General features: G+C 39.6%; 1 protein-coding gene across 1 annotated transcript in view; it reads right to left on the reverse strand.

The window, feature by feature from the left end:
- Positions 1–1,175: 1,175 nt before the first annotated feature.
- The window catches only part of RIOK1 (RIO kinase 1), a 34,360-nt gene continuing 16,489 nt past the window's right edge, over positions 1,176–19,046 (reverse strand). The window contains exons 7-17 of the mRNA XM_006864104.1: positions 17,383–17,495; positions 17,201–17,281; positions 14,985–15,071; positions 14,419–14,556; positions 13,938–14,041; positions 13,636–13,742; positions 11,611–11,676; positions 9,966–10,085; positions 9,366–9,419; positions 5,005–5,157; positions 1,176–1,286 (exon numbers count right to left, since the gene is read on the reverse strand). Of these exons, the coding sequence (XP_006864166.1) occupies positions 1,176–1,286; positions 5,005–5,157; positions 9,366–9,419; positions 9,966–10,085; positions 11,611–11,676; positions 13,636–13,742; positions 13,938–14,041; positions 14,419–14,556; positions 14,985–15,071; positions 17,201–17,281; positions 17,383–17,495 (1,134 nt within the window). The remainder of the gene's footprint in view (positions 1,287–5,004; positions 5,158–9,365; positions 9,420–9,965; positions 10,086–11,610; positions 11,677–13,635; positions 13,743–13,937; positions 14,042–14,418; positions 14,557–14,984; positions 15,072–17,200; positions 17,282–17,382; positions 17,496–19,046) is intronic.

Below are 19,046 nucleotides of genomic sequence, written 5' to 3' on the forward strand. Positions count from 1 at the left end.
AGGCTTACAGCTCAGGATCAGGATCAACTTTGGGGTTAACAGGCTACAACTCCGGATGGGGACCAGGAAGCACACAGGTAATGTTGGGAAGGCTCCCTTGAAGTGGAGAGCACATCCTTTTCTTCTTCAATGCAGGGCAGCTCTCTCAACTCAGCAACACAAGCAGGCAGGTCCCAGGCCTCTATGGTCCAGACAAGCAAGTAGGCCTTCTGCCTTTGGCCTCCCACTGTCAGCCTTTCCACTAACTGGCCCGGCTCACAGTCCCGGTAGAGAGCGTGCTCAGAGGCTGTTCTCCAAGCAACAGCTCTCTGCTATCACCACTGGCTGTGCCCCTTCCAGACCTCTTGCCATCAGCAGTGTTATAGATCTTGGCTCCTATTACAGCTTTCAGGAAGACCTCTCCCTCTACTTCTCTGAAACACCTTTGTGGTGCTGGCCCCTTGCACAGCACCCTCAGCTCTACCACAAACCAAACAATCCCCTCAATGGGTTACAAGCCACTCACTCAATCCTACTGGATGACTTTTCAAGCAACTTTTTGCATAGCAAATTGACCAGTCACTACAAGGTACATAAAAGACAACACAGGGCAGATTGCCAAAAAGCACCAAACCATCATGTTATTTACAACCAATCTGGGAATACCCTCTGGAATTCCCCAACAGGGTTAAGTGTATAACAAATGATCATCAATGCACACAAGATCAGAAGTCTACGAATGAGTCCATCTATAGCTAAAGGTATTCTCATGTAAGTGAAGTTTCCTTCCATATATACCATGGCCGTAAATAATTTCAGATGGATCTTTGGCATGTACAAACAAAACCACTATTCTTAAACGTGCCCAAAGTGTCTTTACACTCATATAAAGGTTACAGGCGATCCCTACATTTAGATATTTGTGACGCTTCATAAGACATATTTGCAGGAGAAAAAAATATGTAAAAAAGTAAAAATATACAAAGTTCTTAATTAAAATAGATTAAGTAAATGCTCCACCAAAACCAAACAGAGCCGCTGACTATAACAATAGAGCATAAAGTTTTTCATATAATGACAAAGAAACACTTTAATCAGTCTTCATAGACAATCTGGTTAAAATCAATCACCCATCTTCCAGATGCGGATTAGAGGCTCATGTAAGAGAAATAGCTGTACATGAAATAGTTCTGATTTCATTTGCCTTTCTTCATCTTGGCTGTCTTCTCCTTTCTTTTTTTCACATGTTTGGGGATTTTGCTTTTTCTTTTCTCTCTCTGGGCTTCCTTAACCATTTTTTTTCTTTCCTGTAAAGATGAAATTTTATCAGCAGAATACTCATATGCATTATTATAACTAAATAAAAATACATATGTAGGGGGAAAGTGGAGTATAAACTGAAATCAATTATGGTTTGGTGGTAAAATTTGGGGAACAAGTGGTATTTAGTTGTCTTAGAAATTTGAAGCCAAGAGAAACTTAGCTTTTGAAGATATTAAGTGACTTGCAACTACTTTTCTTTACAACCATACTCCAAAAAATATAAAGGTTTGAAGGAGAAAAAAAAAACCTTGTTTCTAGTTGTTGTTATGTGCCGTGGAGTTGGTTCTGACTCATAGCGACCCTGTACATGGCTTTCGAGGCTGTAAATCTTTACGGGAGCAGAAAGCCTCATCTGTCTCCCATGGAACAGCTGGTAGTTTCGAACTGCTGACCTTGCGGTTCACAGTCCGATTCATAAACACTACACTACCAGAGCTCCTTTAGATACATAGAACACATACTAGTAAGTTAAATACGTCTCCTCTTAGAAGTCTTAGGATCCAAACTTTATAAGGTTTAAGGGATAAAATAAGATTGAAGAATAATTCGTTCTTCAGTATTTCACTATGAGTCACCTCTTAACAGCATTTTTACTTCATATGAGAAAGAACCATTTTTAGACAGTGTACTGAATTTAGTGTCTTACCTCTATGCAGTGCCAAAAGAGCTCCTAACAGCCAAATCTCAATAAAATGTTATCACCAAATGCAAAGTTCACATTTATCAATTAAAATGAAGATTGTTTTGTTATTATGTATTGTCAAGTTGATTCCAACTCACAGAAACTCTATAGAATGGTACAGAATTGCCCCACAGGGTTTCCAAGGCTGTAATAGGCACAGATCACCCAAGTTCTTCTCCTACAGAGCCGCTGGTGTATTCAAGCCATCAACCTTGGGCCACCAGGGCTTCTTAAAAATAAGAGTAGTAATACTTATAAACAATATCTTCAGTCAACAAAACCTAGTTAGATCCTTGAGCAAAAAGAAAATTCAAGGGGAGGGGCTGTATACAAGAAGAGTGAGGTGGGCAGAAGAATGATAAGACAGATGAAGACACAGGGAGGGCTGTGGGTGCTCAGTGGGATAGAAGTAAGTAGTGATTTATACACGGCCTTGGAGTAACAGTGTTCTCCAGGGAGACACATGGTAAATGGGTATGGGAGAAAGAGTGTGTGTGTGTGTGTGTGTGTGTGTGTGTGTGTGTGTGTGTGTGTATGGTGTTGTTGTTGTTAAGTGCTGTCAAATCAATTCCCACTCATAGTGACCATCTACAGGGATTTTAAGGACCACTTGGGGGGGGTTGAATCACTGACCCTGTGATTCACAGTCCAGTGCTTATTATCCTACTGTGCTACACCAACTCAAGGTGTGGCACAGTAGGATAATCACTGGACTACAAACCACAAGATCAGCGGAACATACAATGGGCAAAATGATGAAAAACTTCTTAGACATTATCAAACATCTTAAGGTGATGGGTTGCTGGCCTTGGGGGCTCAAGACCATAGTCTCAGAGGACACCATGGTCAATTGGTATAACACAGTCCACAAAGCCAATGTTCTACATCCTACTTTGGTGAGTAGCATCTGGGATATTAAAAGTTCATGAGCGGCCATCTAAGGTGCAGCTATTCGTCTCTCCATGTGCAGAAGAAAGAGTGATGAGACGTGAAGAGGCTTGGAATCAATTCGTCCAGTGGACTAATGAAACAAGTGACTATTAGTCTCCACAACCCTGAGACCAAAGGAACTAGAGGGTGTCCAGCTACCACCACCAACACCTCTGAAAGGAAACACATTAGAAGGTCCCAGACAGAGCGGCAGAATGTTTGGAACAGAACTCAAAATTACTTAAAACCAAAAGACTAGGCTTACTGGTCAGAAAAAGACTGGAGGAATCTGAGACTGTGGACTTGATCACCTTCAGGTCTGGAAAAGAACTCACTCTGGTGGTCCAACTTTCAGCCAAGCAGTAGATAGGCATATAGGGAGAACAACACTAGCAAGATGTATTCACTATGAATGATGGAACGGTCAATCATTCAAAATCAAAGGGGCTGGAGAGACGGAGTGGCTGGGGACTCTACACCCAGAGAGGGAGAGGGACTGTGTGCTGATGACCAGGGCCAGGCCCTTTGGTTGGTTGATGATGCATGGAGGGGACTGTAACCATGGCAATGAAACGATATACAATAGGATGAATGTAAAGCTAATGTTCTCCCATGTAAACTATGTTCTCCCATGTAAACTATCACATACTTCACAATAAAACATTAAAAAAAAATCAAAGGGGAAACATGTACCTAAGGACAAAGGTGAGAAGGGATGGGACGGTGCATGGAATGGAAACAGGAAGCACAGGGAGGAAGCAGGATGACTGATGTTCCATGGAGGGGATTGCAATCACCGTGAGGTGAAACATAGTGTACGATTTGTTGAATGTAACTAATGACCTTTTCTGTGAACTTTCACTCAATTCACAATAAAAAAGTTTTTAAAAAAATAATAATAATTCAAATAATAATCACGGAATCTAGAATTTATAGATATGTAAAAGTAATCCTAAATTCCTTAGGCTTTTTATTTAAAAGGTACTTATTTTCATTGTGAGTCTTGGCAATCAGTAGAATAACATGATTCTAAAACATGTATACATAATATTAATCAGCATATTCTAATTTAATGTGACTTAAAATTTTTTCTACATGTTACCATCTTTATTTCAGACTGACACTCAGTTTTATAGGCTGAGCTAGTTAAGAGTGTTAGGAGAAAACTCAGCTTTTTTTTTTAAGCGTTTGAATGTGGGTTGAGTAAAAGTTTGCAGAGCAGAGGACCAGTCCCGCATTGGAGAATCCTATACTTTGTTTCCTTACAGCTGTTGCAATCCACTCCGGTTACCCTCAGTAAACAGTAGTTACCTCTGTTGAATTTAGCCCCTGCATTCTCCCCATGAATGAACAAAGTGCTTATCCAACAACTGAGACTGCCTGTCCTGCCAGCACTCCAGCCTCCCATCACAGCTAGAGGGACCTCCACAACACCTCACTCAGTTCTCTGTGGGTCTCACTGGAGACTCTGCCAGTCTCTCTTGCCTTTTCCTTACAAATCAGGCTGCGAACCGCAAAGTCAGCAGTTCAAAACTACCAGCTGTTTCACAGGAGAGAGATGAGGCTTTCTGCTCCTGAAAAGATTTACAGCCTCAGAGACCCTGTACAGGGTCGCTGTGAGTTGGAACCGACTCCACGGCACATAACCACCATCACCACCACTCATTTTACCAAATGGGGAAGCCATTTGGGGGTGCAAACATGGGCCTTTTTAAAAGTGTGAGTTTTCAATCACAAGAGGACATATATTGTATCATCTCACTTATATGAAATTACAAGAATAAGAACATGGATAGAAAGCAAAGTCTACTCGTGGTTACAAGGGGTTGGAAGGAGAGGGAAAGAGAGAGTCATTGGTTAGGAAGCAGTGCGCTTCTGGTTATGGTGCCAAGCTATTTGTCAGTGACCAGGGATGGTGGTTGCACAACATAGTTAATGCCACTGATGTCACCAACCTGTACACCTGAATGTTTACTATTAAAGTAAATGTTATGGTATGTGAATTATAATGCACTAAAAAGGTATGTTTTTAAAAAATTAGGATGACTTTACTATTATGAAGAAAAGCAGACTTTATGTTCTAGGCTAACCTTTTTATCCAGTTCAGGGTCACTGGTGTGCTTCTTGGAGCAGGCATGGTCTCCCTGCTCTTCAGAGTCTGCATCAGAGCACTCAGAGCTGCCAGCATCTTCTGAATCCGAACAAGTTGTGCCCTTAACTAGATTTTCGAGGAGAGCAGGGACCTGGAAAATGCATGTTATGTAATGAATCATGTTACTCTTTTATTCTAAGCCAGCCATTTATTATTATTAAAAGTGTTAAACATCAGAATTCAGATCTTAGCCTTGCAAATATACTTTGACAAAGAACACGAGAGCAGAATCAAGAAAGGGAAGAAGGGAGCTGACAAGCAGCTAAAGCATACACCCAGATGAAGGAGCTGGGCCTTCTGGGACCTAGATCAAGCATAGACCAGTTCTGCATCTTCGAGTAAATCAGAAAGATTGGGTTGTGACTTAGAAGATAGCTATAAATAACACTTATTTTATAACTTCACAGCTATTTTCATATGAACCACATTTCTAGCAACATTGATTGATAATCCACTTAAGTAGGAAGGCAACATGAAAACAAGACTTAAAGAGAAATTAAGTTCTCATACACGCTACAACATGGATTATCCATGAAAACATTATACTGCATAAAAGAATCCAGACACAAAAGGACAAACATTGTTATGATCCCACTTACATGAAACATTTAGAAACAGCAGGCAATCATACAGACAGAATAGATGAGAGGTTACCAGGGAGTGGGGGAAGAAGAAAGGAGACTTACTGCTTAATAATTTCTGTTTGGGGTGATTTAAAAAAAAAAAAATTAAGAAATAAATAGTGGTGATAGTTCAGAACATTATGAATGCAATTAATGCCATTGACTTGTACACTTAAAAATGGTTAAAATATTTTTATGTCAATAAAACAATTTTATAAAAGCAATTATATATAAAAAGATTTCGAGTCAATTACAGTAGAATCTTCATGCTCTGGAATTAAAACTATAACTACCATAAGGACATGAACAGAATCTTCATCAAAGAAGACAACCAAGCAGCCAGCACACACATAAAAAGAAGTTTAGAATCATTAGCCATTACAGAGATCAAAAGCATGGCACTTTCTCAACAAAACGAGAAACAGAACTACCCTAATGTTCCAGCAATCCCACTCCTAGGTTGTTGTTAGTGCCATCAAACTAGTTCTAACTCACAGCAACCTTGTATAAGGTTTTTGAGGAGCAGCTGGTGGGTTTGAACTGCTGACTTTGTGATTCAAACTGACCTCATGGTCCAGTAGTTATCCTTCAGCACCACACCAGGACTCCCTAAAGAACTAAAAATAATGACACAGACAGGAATACGAGGGGGCTTCAAAGAGTTCCTGAAAAAATGGAATTAAAATATACTGGAATTTACCTGTGAACTTTCTGAAGATCCCTAGTATGCATACCTTGCTGCTTTATTCACAAATAAATAGCGAGAACCAAAGTGTTCACCAAGGATGAATGGATATAATTGGGATACACACGTACAATGGAATACTAGGCAACCATAAAGAACAAGAACGAAGTCTGTGAAGCCTACAATAGCAGAGATGGGCCTGGAGGGCATAATGCAAGTGAAATAAATCCTGCATTCAAGAGCAACTATTGTATGATCCCGATTTTAAACAGAAGACAAGAAGAGATCAATAGAGAGCAATGCTCACTGGTGCTTATCAGTACGGGTTGGAGAAGTACAGTTTATACATTAGAGACTTTTTTTGGTGATGGGAAAAGTGCCACTGAATGTGGATGTAATAAGTGCAGCACAACCAAAGTAAAATGAACATATGAACACGTTTAACGCAGGCAAACTGGCATATAGCTAGGCAGGTACAGATGTGCACACAGGTGAGAGCAGACAGAAACACCTGTACCAAAAAACGAAACACTACCAACAAGTCGGTTACAACTCATAGTGACCCTGCATAAGGCTTCTGAGGCTATAAATCTTTACAGAGAAGTCCTGGTGTGGCGCTGTGGATTAACACAGTGGACAGCAAAGTGGGTTTGAACCATAGGATGGTGGTGGTTCAAGCTCACCAGCCACTCCCTGGAAACCTTATACAGGGTTGCTATGGGTTGGAACCCACTTGACAGCACTTTAACAATAGCAGAGATGCACACAAAATAAGGGGCTATTACCCAGAGGATTGGTGCCCTACTTCAGAACCATCACTATGTGATCAAAACATGAGAAATAAGGAGGGAAAGAAATAAGAGTGCAGGAAAGGGAACAAGTTAAACACAGCTAAAGGGAAGGATAGATGAGGCATTCTGCTCCCGTAAAGATTTACAGCCTCGGAAACCCTGTACAGGGTCGCTATGGGTCGGAACCGACTCAACGGCACTAAACAATAACAACAACAAAGGGAAGGATGACTTATTGTAATAAATGTAACTAATGTCACTGAATAATTTATATGGAAATTATCAAATGAGAACATACCTTGCTATGTAAACTGTCACCAAAAACTCAAATAAAATACTGTCAAGTAACAAACAAACACAACCGCCCTATAATTACTGCTATAAAAATGCAAAATGCTGGAATTCCCCCAATTCAATTTTTCCCACAGAGAAGATAGTGACTTCAAAAGCAAACTGTGATCCTTCATTTCAGCCTTTAAATATGAAAATTAAAAGAATAATATCCATTAATATTGGCTCAGTTAGAATGACTTAATTCTTGTCCTTTTAAAATGTAAAGCAAAACAAGATTTGGAATCCAGCTTCGTAGGACAGCTGAACTCGAGACTGCTTTTCACCAAGAGATAAGCTGGCTGTACCACAAGAACAAGCAAGTGGTCATGTCCCCACAGGGCAAACCCCCTTCCAAGACTGACACTCAAGGGGAATACACGATCAGGCATGTAGTCTTGCTGTTGAGCACGTTCTCACCGATAAGGGGAGGTGGGAGAAAAACAGCAATGAAGTTGTGAGCTAAGTCCAACCACGTTCAATAGACTCCTGTCAGCCCAGGTCGGGACCTGGATGGCCGGCAGTATGGCACGACCTGGGGACTCCTGGGCCCAAAGACAGTGACATGGCCACAGAGGACTCCAGCTGATATGAAGTGAGAGGAGATGCACAAGAACACCCACTTGACCTGGCTTCAATGGCTGAATGATCAGAACTCTACTAGAAGATAAAAGAAGAGGAAAAAAAGGGTAATCCACTACAATTTGATAAACTTGACCTATACTTACGGATGTAGACGCTCAAAAGAGGGAACAAATCTTTACAGTAAGGATCACTCCCACCCCCTCAGTACACAGGGTTGATAGGAACGGGCAATTTAGACATGGCAACCCAAAATGGAAGGACTACAAAAGCAAGAAGTGACTAACTTATAAGCTTTCAAGAGGGAGCCTAGTGGGAGAAACTCCACTGAGTAGTTTCCAACCTGTCTGAGGGCTGATCAAAGGAGATGGGATAAGACCCTTGTGGTTCAATAGTGAATAATTGCTATCAGGACTAACTGTGAGAGTGTTGCAAATGTAAAGGTAGATGTTTTGTAACAAAAGGAGGGGAGTGGTTAATCTTGCAGTTCAGGAGCAGAGGACCCTGGGCCCATCAAGGGAGAAGAGCGCAGTGTGGGACCCCATCCAGAGAAGCAGTGACACGAGAGATATAGGCAGAAATGATGACGTGGAAAGAAGAAGCGGCTGGGGACCCTGGACTCAGGGAAGGAGAGGAGGGGCTGTGTGCTGAAGGCAGGGGGTCAGGCTTGCAGGGTATACCCTTTGGTTGTTTGATGATGCATGGAGGGGATTGTAATCATTGCAATGAAATGAAATACGATAGGATGAATGTAAAGCTAATGTTCTCCCATGTAAACTATCACATACTTCACAATAAAAACTTAAAAAAAAAAGAAAGAGATAAGCTGGTTGTAAAAACATCAAGAACCATGTGGCTATCATTAATAACTTCACAAATGAAGACCAGGACACAGAAAGAATGAACGCCTCACCTGTAACAACAGAACAATTCAGATAGAATGAAAAATAAATCGTTCATTTCCACAATTCAGTCATGTGATTAGAAAGAATTAACACAAAAAGGAGAGCTATTTTGTTGCCTTTCTAAAAAATGCTTATAGACTTTGCAAGTATTTAAGTGTAACATTGACATAAATCATTGTTGTGAAGTGCCATTGAGTCTGTTCTGACTCATAGCAACCCTGTGTAGGGTTTCCAAGGAGCAGCTGGTGGGTTTGAACTGACCTTGTGATTTGCAGTTCAGTGCTGATCTTACAGCGCAACACTTTTTATAATACTTTTCACTAAGAAAATTGTATACCCTTTCCAAGTTTTCACATAAATGATTAGTAACACATTCTTCATACCTTCTGAACTCCTGACAAATCCTTCTTCAATCCCGTTACAGTTTGGTACAGAATCTTGTACACAAAGAAACAAAGTAGAATCAGCATAAAACGAGACAGTAAAATATGCATCTTACATTGTATATCTTGGTGATATCTTAAAGATAACTTACATCTTTAGGGGATTATTGTAAAAACATGACTAAAATGTAGCTCCTAAAACAAAAAGTGCATAATCTGGGTTTATTCTTCACCAAGTACATCAGAGAACAGCATTATTCTATGACCTGCAGGCCACATCTGACCCGGTGTCTGTTTTTGTATTGCCAGTGATCAAAGAATGGTTCTTATAGATGAACATCTGTAAATAACCTGATTTAACTTGGAACTTCAATGAAATGAAATGCTATTTCACAATGCCCTCCTCCCAAAATAAATCCACTTTTCTCATGAGAAGACCCATATTATAAAATACTATACTCAACCCATAAATTGTTTTCTTTGTATGAGTGAGCATCTCCATAACTCAAGATTACAGAACCTCACAAGGCTCAACCATGTCTGAAAGTCTCATTTTTCCATAAACTCACTTGCTTTGAGCAAACTAAAGAAAGTACTCACATTGTCTTGCTGAGCATTCATGGCCATGTCCTCTTCCTTCAACTTCATCATTATATCCAGATCCCTCTCGTAATTTTTGACCTCATTCAAGGTTCTAGGAATATATGCTCGCTTAAACACCTAATCACAATACAAAGGAAAAATCTGTGACTGTTGTCCACATATTTCTCACACTCACACAGCATCTTGGTCCCTATGGGGGGTGGGAGGGATAGGGGGGAGACCTAGCACCATCATGTACCACACTGATGCTCAGCCATCTTACCTGCATATTAGAGTTGTTACTGTGTGCGTAATGTCAGAAGTACTTTATTACTGACAATAAAACACTACATTTTGTAGATGACTTATTTTACAGGAAAACAGATATACAGCTAATTGAAAGTTCATGACTGCTAACCACATGGTCAGCAGGAAACCCTATACAGGGTTGCTATAAGAACCCGACTCAACAACACTTAACAACAACAACAACTGAAAGTTATCCTTAGAATAACACTTCTCTGCCCCCTCATTTGCATTCCCAAAAGCCTTTCTATGTAGAAGAAGGGATGGAGTTGCAGATATCAAGCATCCCTGACTACACCAGGGACATATTCTTCTTGCATGGGAACATCATCTACCATGTTGCTATAATGAAAAGAGGCTGAGAACTGCTGAACACAGGATATCTCATATTCATTCCTCCATGACACTAACAGCTGTGAGGGAGAAATGAAAATCTACAGCCTACTATGGGCAAAATAATTTTATTTTTAAAAAAACCACACCTGCAAATTGTCCTTGAATCATACATCCCAACAACCACAAAAAGATTTTCATGGCAATCACTGATAGGAAGCATATCACCCTCCCTTCCTTTCAAAGTACCTCTGGGTGGACTGAAACCACCAAACTTTTGGTTAGTAGCCCAGTGCTTAACCATACCCAGGGACTCTTATACCCTAATAGGTCTTTAAGAAAATTGTCTCTACCATCAAAGGAGAAGAGCACGAGCGGAATGTGGGACCCTATCCAGAGAAGCAGCAACACCAGAGATGGAGACAGAGATGAGGACATGGAGAGACAGAGCAGCTGAGGACTCTAGACTCATGGAAAGAGAAAGGCTGTGTGCTGGCAGCCAGGAGGCAGGCTTGCAGAATGTGCCCTTGGATTGTTTTAATGATTATATATTCCTGAGTGTGTTTCTGTGTACATCCTCCCTCAAAAAAAAAAAAAAAAAAAACAGAGGGAATAGAAGCAAATACTATTGAATGATGTTGCATGCACGGAAGAGATTGTAATAATCACTATAACGAAGCGATGTGTGTAAAACCAATGTTCTCCCATGTAAACTATCACTCAGTTGACAATAAAAACTTAAAAATAAATAAACAAGTAGAAAATAAACTATCTCCATCTAGGATAATGCGCTTGTAAACTATAAGTTACTGATTTGAGTGACGCAATGAAATGTAAACCACACAGCTTGGCTCAGTTAAATTGTGGAACATATTAAGTCTCATGAAAAAATTATCATCATTTCAAAAACACTGCTTATCTATTAAAATCAAGTTCATGCCTAAAGTAATATATATATGTATATATATAAAAAGACCTCAAAATAAAAATGTTTCCAAGGATGTGAATAGATAATGAATCTTACTTCTTCATCCACATGGTCCTGGTTGGACCTTTCTTCATTGGTCCTCTTAGATGCTATTTCCATGGCCTTGGGAAGAAAACAAAAATTACTTTCCTTTACGTTCAACCTACAGATATTTAGATCCTTCAGTTTTAGTATAAACCTGTTCTACTCTTTTTCCAATATCACTTTACACTCCTGAAAGAAAGTACTTAGTGACCCCTAGTGGAACAGATTGCCAGACCTCATCAGTAAGGTTGTATAATCAAGCCAAAGGTAAGAAAGAGTAACTCTGATTCCTTTTCTCTAGCCTAGGGACTATCCCCTCACAAAATATGACTACTTTTACTAATTTTAAGTGATTAGAAAAAGTATTTACAAAGGAAAATTGAGACCCCAAAAATGAAAGGACCATTTCTTGAGTGCACGTGTATTAGAGTATGCAGCTCTAAGGCTGCTGGAGTACAAATAACCACAGAGAGTTCTCGAGCACATAATCACTGAAATGAAAAGGCTGACAAAGATGCCAAAGGGTTCTTTCTACTTGTAGTTACTATAGAACTGAAGACTTGCTCTCTGCTCCAGAAAAAACATGAGAAAAAAGAAAACAACAGTACTACTAGAATTTCTGTCTGACTTTTAAGTTTAGACATTAAACCAAGCCAACTCACTACCATCAAGTCGATTCTGACTCATGGTGAACCTATATATGTCAAGTTTCTGAGACTATAAATCTTTACGGATCCAACAATCTCATTTCCACTGACGAGCAGTTGTGGGTTTGACCTGCCAACCTTGCAGTTAGCATTCCAACACCTAACCCATAGTGGTACCAGGGCTCCTTAAATTAGTGCTAAAGAGCTGAAATAAAATGATGTGATATCAATTAAGTCATGTGTCAGGTTCTGGTTAGGCACTAGATACAAGAATAAATAAGACTCATGTCCTTTAGGCATCCTAGTGTGGCACTGTAGGATAGCACCGGACTGCAAATCACAAAGTCCGTGGTTCAAACCCACCAGAGGCTCCTCAGAAACCCTATGCAGGGTTGCTACGAGTTGAAACCAACTCAACAGCACTTAACAACAACATGTCTTTTAAGACCTCATAGTCTAGTAGAGAGTGAGACAAATTTTAAAAGCCTACTTCTATGTTGTTGTTAGGTGCTGTAGAGTAGATTGTTGAGTCTACAATAGAGTACAACAGCCCAATAGGATTTGCTATGCTGCAGTCTTTACAGAAGCAGTGTGCCAGGTTTTTCTCCTGTGGAACTAGTGGGTGGGTTTGACCTGCCAATTATTCAGTTAGTATCTAGGAGATTTAACTTTGTTGTCGTTAAGTGCTGTTGAATCAGTTCTGACTCAAAACTACCCTACATAGGGCTTCCAAGGGGCGGCTGGTGGGTTTGAACCAAAGCACAGAATAGAACTGTCCCATAAGGTTCCTAAGGCTCTGAATCTTTACAGAAGCAGACTGCCACACCTTTCTCCCTCAGGGCCACTGGTGGATTCAAATCTCTAACCTTTCAGTTAAGTCACTTTGTCCACCCTGCCACCATGGGTCACTGTTATTTTAAGTTCTATAATAGAAAAACATATTATTGCTGCTTGGTGACGCCTCAAGAAAGCTTTCTTAAGAGCCAGAGAAAAACTGAACAAAGGTGGAAATGGGAAGGCATTCCAGAGAAAGGAAGACTGTAAAACCACCGGGAAGCCGTCTCAGGGCACAGATATCTTATAGTTACAATTCTGCGATTCAGACAGGTCTTTGAGAAACCAGGGAAAGGAATTAATGACCAAAAAGCAAGCAAATTTCTTATACACATTCACAAACATTGACAGTCTTTATAATCTTGGCTAGATGATTAAAGTCAAGAAACCTAGCTTTACTACAAGTTGTTTTTCCCCTAGTCAAAATCAGGAGGAAAAGGTCTTGGGAAACTGTTAAAATGAACACAACTGATGCCGAGTTATTACAGCTCCTCAGAAGTGCCACATCTCTGCAGCTATTTTCGGTTCTTTCCCTTCTCAGCCTTTCCCATCTAACCTTTGCGAGATAAGGGTCCATGTTCTCATGTGTAATTGACGGATCTGTGACAAACTCAAAGAGCTCCCGTACAGTCATCACAGCAACATTGTGCTTCAGAAAAAAATCTGTCAGGAGGAAATACAGTAACAACAGCTTTATGAGGGAAAAGATTATTCCAACTACTTTTAAGAGAAATAAAAATATACTACCTCCCAGAAATAGTACGTAATGATTTAGTGCCCTGGTTTTATACAAACAGCTTCACCAGGTACAGAACCAACACACACACAAATTGTTAGAAAATTCTAGCTTCTACTCACCATTAACATTGGCACAGTCTTTTCTTAAGAATTCCAAGGCATGTGGGTGGTCATGTTCCACAGATTGAGAAACATCAATGATGTACACATCTCCATTATGGTACCTTGGAGACCAGAGATGAGGGGGCTATTGAGAAATGACATTACCACCTTTCTACTTTTTGTGTTAGTTTTTTGTTTTTTTTTTCAATCTTAAAACCTGAGAAATAATTCATAAAGCAGTCAAAGTGATAATGAGAAGAGACTATCTTGGCTAACAAGAGAAGAAAATGTCCAAGTCCATTAACTCAGTTAATGATCAAAGTGATCAGTTCTGTGACTGAGGTCACCAAAGGGAAAGACTACATCTTATACTGTTATTGTGCAGAAACCAAAATTAAAACTTCAGAATTAGTATGATTTTTTGGAACAGATTTTGTTTACATTTTTAAGTAACAGGAAACCACCAGTGCAGGTTCCCTCCAGGACAATAGACACGTACAGCATGTTAAATTCACTGAGATCTGCATGGACAAGCCTGGCATCCTGATACATTCTTCTCATGTACTGAATGACCTGCAGGTACAACTCCCGAGCCTTGGATTCTGATAACTGGACGTTCTTCAGGAGTGGGGCAGGCCTTGAAAAAAAAAAAAAAAAATGAACAAAGATAAGCTGACCGCAACAAGTGTTCTTGCTCAGTACTAGATTGTTACATGCATGTCTCTCCTACAACTCCTCATGTGAACAGTGCGTAGGACAACTTTTCTCACTGCAGATACAGCATTCTATAAGCGTACCAAAAACAGGTGCTTTCCCATATGACTGTAGAACCCATTTCTCATAACCAGGGTTAACTGTGTTATACTCATGTACTTTGAGACTAAAAAAAGCAGAACAAATTGATAACATTTATACACTAACAAAGTGGGGAAAATTCTGCCAAAAAAAGTTATAAGATGAATGGAGTTATTTCATTAGAAAATATTAATATATTGAACAATTCAAAGCACTGAAAAATACAGTCCAGAAAACAGAATTCTTAGGTCCGGTCCTCCATATACCTACATGTCATCTTTTCCAATGAAACCCATGATAAGAACATGACTTCTCAGCATTATAGGTTCTGGGCAAGGTACCTCTGCTGTGTTTAGCCTGTCAATTATAACAAATAAAAGGACAATTAAGTCTAAGCATCATTTAAACAATTTATAAGAGCCTAGAGTATACAAGGAGTCCTGGTGTGGCACTGTGGGTTAATGTGCCAGACTGCAAAGCCGTTTGAACTGAAAGGTTGGTGCTTCCAGCTCACTAGCTGCTCCTTGGAAACCCTATACAGGGTCACTATGGGTCAGAATTGACTCGATGGCACCTAACAACAAGAGTATACAAGATTAGTACTGCTGTGCAGAAACGACACCAAAGTTGCACTTACATTATCGTATTTCATTAACTACAAGACACCAGTGATTTTAAGGAGCACCACCATGCATGAGTCTTGGTGTGGCACTGTGGGTTAATGCGCTGGACTGCAAAGTTGGTTTAAACCACAAGGTCGACTGTTCAAGCTCACCAGCTGCTCCTCGGAAACCCTAGACAGGTTGTAATTGACTCGACGGCACTTAACAACAACATCATGCATTAGGCAAATCTGCTGCACAAGACCTCTTTAAAGTGTTCAAGAACAATGATGTCAGCTTGAGGACTATAGAGCACCTGACCTAAGCCAAGGTATTTTCAGTAGCCTCATATGCATGTGAAAGTTGGACACAATAGGGTAAACTGTAGAATTGATGCATTTGAGTTATGATGCTGGAGAAGTATATTAAAAGTACAATGGACTGCCAGAAAAACAAACAAGTCTGTGTTGGAAGAAGCACACAACACTTCATCTCTCTTAGTTGGGACATGTTATCATTTTATTAGGAGGGACAAATCGCTAGAGAAGGACATCATGCTTGGTAAAGTGGAGGGTCAGCAAAAAAAAGGAAGAACCCCCCACCCTTCCAATAAGATGGACTGACATAGCGGCATCAGCAACGGGCTTAAGTAAAACAACTGTGAGAATGGTGCAGGATTGGGCAGCGATTCGTTGTACTGAGCACAGGATCACTATAAGCAGGAACCAACTTGAAAGCATCTAACAACAGTACATAGCACTAGGAACAGCAAAACATGGCAATTTAACCGGTTCATTCCATAACGCCCAATCCAATTTCAGAGATGTTAAGCTGTGAGAAAATGTGTATCTTAGAATCAATGAATTACAGGATATATGTCTGTAGTTATCTCATGACCTAATCAGCCAAAAATACTCCATTAAAATCTTGGATTCGTAACTAATAGCTAATTGAGTACAAAAATATTTCATAAAAACCTTCAAAGGAAGGAGTACTTGAATTCAATGTATTCTTACATGTGCAAAACATTAAAAAAGGTTAAGACACTGGAAAGAAAAATTCCGAGGAAACGTGATTTCAGTTAGGTTGAGATTTTCACCCAATACAAAGGTGTTAGTGGGAACAAAGAATAATTGTCCAAAACTGGGCTAAAATCCAAAAAGAAAACTATAATGTTTTAAAATACACTGCCATCAAGTCAGTTCCAACTCATAGTGATCCTATAGTTTCCAAGACTATAAATCTTTACGAGAGCAGACAGACTCACCTTTTTCCAGCAGAGCAGCTGGTGGATTTGAACCGCTGACCTTGTGGCAGTTCAATGTCTAACCCATGTCAGCAGCAGGGCTCTTTATAATAAAAAGTTTTGTTGTTGTTGTTGTTGTTGTTGTTAAGTGCCATCGAGTTGGTTCTGACTCATAGCTAGTCTGTATTGGATTTCTGAGAACCTTGCGGTCCAGTGCTTATCCTGCAGCTCGGCACCAGAACTCCAATACAAAGTTTAGGACCTAGGAGATTTTGTCTAGAACTTCAGTGACTATTAAAGAGTGACACATCATCAACATTGATTGTTACTTCGCTGCTTAAAATCCTCTAACCATGCCTATTACTCAGTAAATTCAATACATTATAGCAGCCATTATAAAACTCTTCAACTGAGCTCACCTCACTGAATAAACATGAATCGTGACAGTTTCTAAGGAAATGGCTTCTCTGAATGGAGAAGACAGGTAGGCACTTTGTGTCCAGAAATGTGTTTCATATGCTTATCACAACAAACAGCCCTAACTGATGTGCCTGGTCCTGGTGAGTCTCACATCTGGGTAGACCCACTCAGAGGCCCGCAGGCACAGCACACACACATAATGCCCGACAGTTAGTCACCTGATTAAGTTCCTCATTTCTTTTTCTGCCCAAGTTTTCACCATTTTTCTGGGGTTTCCTTTACAGTAGCCATGACGAAATCTTGGACAAGAAAAATATTTGTTATTTCAACCATTCAATCAATTCAATTTTAATATTAGGCTACAGAAATTAAACCAACTGGAAAAAAAATCTGAGCTCACCTGAATTCCCCACTCACGTACTTATCACGATCTTTGAATACCAAAATAGAAGTTTTATAAATTTTGATTGCTCTGTTCTCTCCATTTGTTGTGCTAGCATGGTATACATTAGCCTATTTTAAATAATAAATGAAGAGAATTAAGTTGGTGTTTAAATAACTATAAACAGTATTCTACTGTTTGTTATTTCAGTCTATCCTGACATATGAGTGCCAAGATCTACTACTAAAAATGAAGCTACATTTTTCTGATTATATGCATGTTGTAGACAATGCTAAGAACCTGTTATTCAAATCTCACAACAAGTCAATGCACAGGTACTATTAACGTCTCCATGAATGACGGACTCAAAATCACAATGCTAGAAAACAGAAAAGTTAGAAGTCAAGCCCAGAGCTGGCTGGTCCCTAAATCCCACCAAATTAACCAATACACTATACTGCCTCTATGATAATAAGGAACATGTTGATAGGTATAGTGTATATCAGTATTATTAAAATTTGATCTCTTACTTGGCACTTAAAGCAATAGGACTTAATTTGTTTTCTGCAAGTAAGTTATTTTAAGATGATAAATTCCTTGAAAAAAAAAAAGGAATTCCTTCATTTCTGTTTTCCTCCGAATGCCCACCTAGTGGTGGCACATTGGGGACACTTGTTGACTGCTCCTTGAAGTGCATTTCTAGAAAAAGGCTCAAGTGCCATGATCTCCAGAGATTCTATGATCAATTCCTTACAGGGAAATTCAGGGATTCTAATTCAACTTCTACTATCCTAATCTGCTCTAAATCTTTAAAATGATCCCTTCTGCCTCAGCTTCTGTTGGCCTTAAAAGACAAAAAGTGTTTTGCAGTTTCCTTGTTCCTGGAATACCAGAGGTTCCTTAAGAATATCAATAGGGAATGTCACTTTTAGAGACAAGAACTAAACTATGAAACACCATATCAAAGGGAGTAATAAAAACATCACCAATTTACAAATAGAATAAATCCAATTTAAACATGTGTGAGAAGCTGTTGCATCCCTTTTTTAAGACATTCTTATATCGAATGATGTTTAATTAATTTTACTGAGAACTGCTTCCCATAGGATTCTTTGCTAATTAAAAAAAATACCAAGCCTATATTTTTGCATACCCATGTATAAGGAAAGTAATGGGAAAGATACTGAAGAACTCCCAAACTTGCAGACTGTACCCATTTGACCTAACTTGGATGGCTTGCTGACCAGAACTCGATCAGATGAAGATGAAGAACTTTGATACAGGGAACAAGCATAAATTGTAACAACTTGAACTGGATCTTTGCTTATGGATGAAGTTGCCCAACATTCCAACCGTAAGGGAAGGATTCTTTACATCAAGGATCAAGCTTGCTTTCTCAGTACAGTGGACTGATAGACGGGTAACCTAGACTTTGGCAATCAAAATTGGGGGCCTATAAAGGCAGAAGTACCTGGCTTATAGGCTTTCATGAGGGTGCTTAGTGTCAGAACAAGGAGGATAAAGGATAGAATCCTTACTGAATAGTTTTCCTCTTGTCCAGATGGGTCTGGTGATGATGGGTATACGATTTTATGATTCAGTTGCAAGTAATTATTACCACGAATAATGATGATTGTCACAACTGTAAAGGTAGAAGAGGTGTATAACTAAAAGGGGAGAGC

Source organism: Chrysochloris asiatica, unplaced genomic scaffold, assembly GCF_000296735.1.
Source record: "Chrysochloris asiatica unplaced genomic scaffold, ChrAsi1.0 scaffold00060, whole genome shotgun sequence".
Taxonomy (NCBI): domain Eukaryota; kingdom Metazoa; phylum Chordata; class Mammalia; order Afrosoricida; family Chrysochloridae; genus Chrysochloris; species Chrysochloris asiatica.